The 4,392-nt window shown below is 46.7% G+C and overlaps 1 protein-coding gene across 1 annotated transcript in view; it reads left to right on the top strand.

The window, feature by feature from the left end:
• LOC111957810 (serine incorporator 5-like) overlaps positions 1 to 4,392 on the top strand; it is a 49,814-nt gene that overhangs the window by 32,395 nt on the left and 13,027 nt on the right. The window contains 3 exon segments of the mRNA XM_023978831.2: positions 1,715 to 1,727; positions 1,729 to 1,780; positions 1,782 to 1,807. Of these exon segments, the coding sequence (XP_023834599.1) occupies positions 1,715 to 1,727; positions 1,729 to 1,780; positions 1,782 to 1,807 (91 nt within the window).

The following is a 4,392-nucleotide window of genomic DNA, read 5'->3' on the forward strand; positions in this document are numbered from 1 at the left end:
TTTTCCCTTCTAATGCGTTCGTGTCTCTCTGTCTCTCTCTTTGTCTCTCTTTCTTTCCTCTCCTCTCTGTCTCTCCTGTCTCTCTCTTGTCTTTCTCTCTCCTCTCTCTCTGTCTCTCTCTTGTCTTTTCCCTCTCCTCTCTCTCTTGTCTCTCCTCTTGTCTCTCTGTCTCTTCTCTCCTCCTCTCTCTGTCTCTCTCTTGTTCTTTTCCTCTCTCCTCTCTCTCTCTGTCTCTCTGTCTCTCTCCTTCTGTCTCTTCTTCTCTCTCTGTCTCCTCTGTCTCTCTCTTGTCTTTTCCTCTCTCCTCTGTCTCTCTGTCTCTCTCTTGTCTTTTCCTCTCTTCCTCTCTCTCTGTCCCTCTCTTGTCTTTTCCTCTTCCTCTCTCTCTCTCTGTCTCTCTCTGTCTTTTCCTCTCTCTCTCTCTCTCTGTCTCTCTCTTGTCTTTTCCTCTCTCCTCTCTCTCTCTCTGTCTCTCTCGTCTTTTCCTCTCTCTCTTCTGTCTCTTCTTGTCTTTTCCTCTCTGTCTCTTCTGTCCTCTTCTCTTGTCTTTTTCCTCTCTCTCTCTCTGTTCTCTCTCTTGTCTTTTTCTCTCTCTCTCTCTGTCTCGTCTTTTTCCTCTCTCTCTGCTCTGTCTTCTCTTGTTTTTCCTCTCTCTCTCTCTGTCTTCTCCTGTCTCTCTCTTGTCTTTTCCCTCTCTCCTCCCTCTGTCTCTCTGTCTCTCTCTTTCTTTTTCCTCTCCTCCTCTGTCTCTCTGTCTCTCTCTGTTCTTTTCCTCTCTCCTCCTCTGTCTTCTGTCTCTGTCTTTTCCTCTCTCCTGTCTCTCTCGTCTTTCCTCTCTCTCTCTGTCTCTCTCTCTTGTCTTTTCCTCTCTCTCTCTCTCTGTCTCTCTCTTGTCTTTTCCTCTCTCTCTCTCTGTCTCTCTCTTGTCTTTTCCTCTCTCTCTCTCTGTCTCTCTCTTGTCTTTTCCTCTCTGTCCTCTCTGTCCCTCTCTTGTCTTTTCCTCTCTCTCTCTCTGTCTCTCTCTTGTCTTTTCCTCTCTCTCTCTCTGTCTCTCTCTTGTCTTTTCCTCTCTCTCTCTCTGTCTCTCTCTTGTCCTTTTCCTCTCTCTCTCTCTGTCTCTCTTGTTTTTCCCTCTCTCTTCTGTTCTCTCTTGTCTTTTCCTCTCTCCTCCTCTGTCTGTCTCTCTCTTGTCTTTTCCTCTCTCTCCTCTCTGTCTCTGTCTCTCTGTCTTTTCTCTCTCCCTGTCTCTCCTTGTCTTTTCCTCTCTCCTCTCTCTCTGTCTCTCTCGTCTTTTCCTCTCTCCTCTCTCTCTGTCTCTCTCGTTCTTTTTCCTCTCTCTCTGTCTCTCTGTCTCTCTCGTCTTTTTCCTCTCTCCTCTGTCCTCTCTCTGTCTCTCTCTTTGTCTTTTCCTCTCTCCTCCTCTCTCTCTCTGTCTTTCTCTTGTCTTTTCCTCTCTCTCCTCTCTCTGTCTCTCTCTTGTTTTCCTCCTCTCTGTCTCTCTCTTGCTCTCTGTCTTCTGTCTCTCTCTTGTCTTTTCCTGTCTCTCTGTCTCTCTGTCTCTCGTCTTTTTTCTCTGTCTCTTGTCTCTCTTCTCTCTTGTCTTTTCTGTCTCTCTGTCTCTCTCTTGGTCTTTTCTTTGTCTTTTCCTCTCTCCTCTCTCTCTCTCTGTCTCTCTCTTGTCTTTTGTTCCTCTCTGTCTCTCTGTCTCTCTCAGTGTGGAGGTATTGTAGCCGGAGGAGGGTTCATCTTCCTGCTGATCCAGCTCATGCTGCTGGTGGAAATTTGCTCACAGATGGAACACTAACTGGTGAGAACAACAACACCAATACTTCTAATAAAGCTCTCTTTGTCTGCTGCTTTCTTTATGTCTTCAGCCAAAACAGTCCACACATAAATACAGAATTACATCATTACATAGGATAGACACACATCCTCCAAGACTAAGTACTTCAGTATTTCTGTTATATGGAAGGGAATAATGCGTAGGGTTGTTGAGAAGGGAGAGAGGAATGTGGCACCTAAGAGGGAGAAACGGACAGCGGGAGGAAAAAGAGGATGGATCCCTGTGCCGTGTTGAAGGAAGGACTAGAAAGAGGGAGGAATGAGCCTTATGTAGGATTGCTTATTTTGGAGATGGAAGAGTATGAAGGAGGGAGAGAGAGAGGGGAGGGAGGATGCCAGGATGGACTCTGTGTAATGTTATTTATACAGGCGCGAGAGAGAGAGCGAGAAACAGAGGGTGGGAGAGAAAGAGAAAACGGGAGAGAGAGAGAAACCGGGAGAGAGAGAGAGAACCGGGAGAGAGAGAGAACAGAGTGCGAGAGAGAGAAACAGAGGGCGAGAGGAAAACAGGGAGAGAGAGAAGAAAATAGGAGAAGAAAGAAGAGAAAACAGAGGAGAGAGAGAGAGACAGATGGAGAGAGAGAGAGACAGAGGGGGAGAGAGAGAGAACAGAGGGAGAGAGAGAGACAGATGGAGAGAGAGAGAGAGAGACAGAGGGAGAGAGAAGAACAGAGGGAGAGAGAAAGACAAACAGAGAGAGAGAACCGAGGGAGATAGAGAGAGAGAACTGAGGGAGAGATGAGGGAGAGAGAGAGACAGAGGGAGAGAGAGACAGAGGGAGAGAGACAGAGGGAGAGAGAACCGAGAGAGAGAGAGAGAAAGAGAACCGAGGGGGAGAGAGAGAGAAACCGAGGAGAGAGAAGAGAAACCGAGGAGAGAGAGAGAAACAGAGGGAGAGAGCTATTGTGTCTTGTTGTATCAGTACAAAGGAGGGTTTGGTCAGTGTCTTAAGTTGCAGACAGGATGCACATGACAACGGAGTGGTATAACCGGGGTAAAGGGCCTTCCCTAAACCATTGCCACAAAGTTGGAAGCACAGAATCGTCTAGAATATAATTTTATGCTGTAGCGTTAAGATTTCCCTTCACTGGAACTAAGGGTCCTAGCCCGAACCATGAAAAACAGTCCCAGACCATTATTCCTCCTCCACCAAACTTTACAGTTGGCACTATGCATTGGGGCAGGTAGCGTTCTCCTGGCATCCGCCAAACCCAGATTTGTCCGTCGMACTGCCTGATAGTGAACCGTGATTCATCACTCCAGAGTCCAATGGCGGCGAGCTTTACACCACTCCAGCCGACACTTGGTATTGCACATGGTGATCTTATGCTTGTGTGCGGCTGCTTGGCCATGGAAACCGATTTCCTGAAGCTTCCAACGAACAGTTATTGTGCTGACGTTGCTTCCAGATGCAGTTTGGAAGTCGGTAGTGGGTGTTGCATCCAAGGACAGACGATTTTTACGCGCTTCAGCACTCGGCGATCCCGTTCTGTGAGCTTGTGTGGCCTACCACTTCACAGCTGAGCCATTGTTGTTCCTAGACATTTCCAATTCACAATAACAGCACTTAAAGCTGCCCGGGGCAGCTCTAGCAGGTAGACATTTGATGAACTGACTTGTTGGAAAGGTGGCACCCTATGACAGTGCCACATTGAAAGTCACTGAGCTCTTCAGTAAGGCCATTCTACTGCCAATGTTTGTCTATGGAGATTGCATGGCTGTGTGCTCAATTTTATACACCTGTCAGCAACGGGTGTGGCTGAAATAGCCGAATCCACAAATTTTAAGGTGTGTCCACATACCTTTGTATATATAGTGTACCTCACAAAGCAACAGCGGCTCTCTATATCCCCTCACCATTGAGTCTTCTTCTGCCTCTTCAGTAGCAGGCATAAAAGAAACACAGACCGGAAAAGCACATGTGCAATCGATTATGGTCATTGTAGTTAATTGCCACGTTTTATGAGCTAAACTATGTCGAATATTCGCCTGTTGGAAACTACAACGCTACATCGCACAGTTCAGGCTGGCTCTGATTTATCTCTAGAGAAACTGAATGTGCACATTGAGCTCACAGAAAAAAACTGAAGGAAATGGAATTCAAGTAATTGAACCGACGGCGGTCAATTAGTTGTTTAAAAAAATACAAGTAACCGAAATATCGGTTCATCTCTCAGTACTAGTGCATCTGTGTGTTTGTGTCTGTGTCGATGGGGTTGGGGAGCTCTGAGTAAAAGTCATCTGGATGTGGAAGATTTGCCAACAACCCTAAACCTGTCTCCTTGTAGCCTCAGGAATAAAATATAACTATATCCCCCTCTCTCTTCCTCCCATTCTTCCCTCCATCTCTCTCTTCCTCCCATTCTTCCCTCCATCTCTCTCTTCCTCCCATTCTTCCCTCCATCTCTCTCTTCCTCCCATCCATCTCTCTACTTCTCTCTTCTCTATCTCCTTATCCATTCTCTCTCTTTCCTCCCATCTTCCTCATATCTGTCTTCTCCTATACTTACCTTCCATCTCTCTCTTCCCATATCATTTCCCTCTTCTCTT

The sequence above is a fragment of the Salvelinus sp. IW2-2015 genome, linkage group LG33 (genome assembly GCF_002910315.2).
Source record: "Salvelinus sp. IW2-2015 linkage group LG33, ASM291031v2, whole genome shotgun sequence".
Classification (NCBI taxonomy): domain Eukaryota; kingdom Metazoa; phylum Chordata; class Actinopteri; order Salmoniformes; family Salmonidae; genus Salvelinus; species Salvelinus sp. IW2-2015.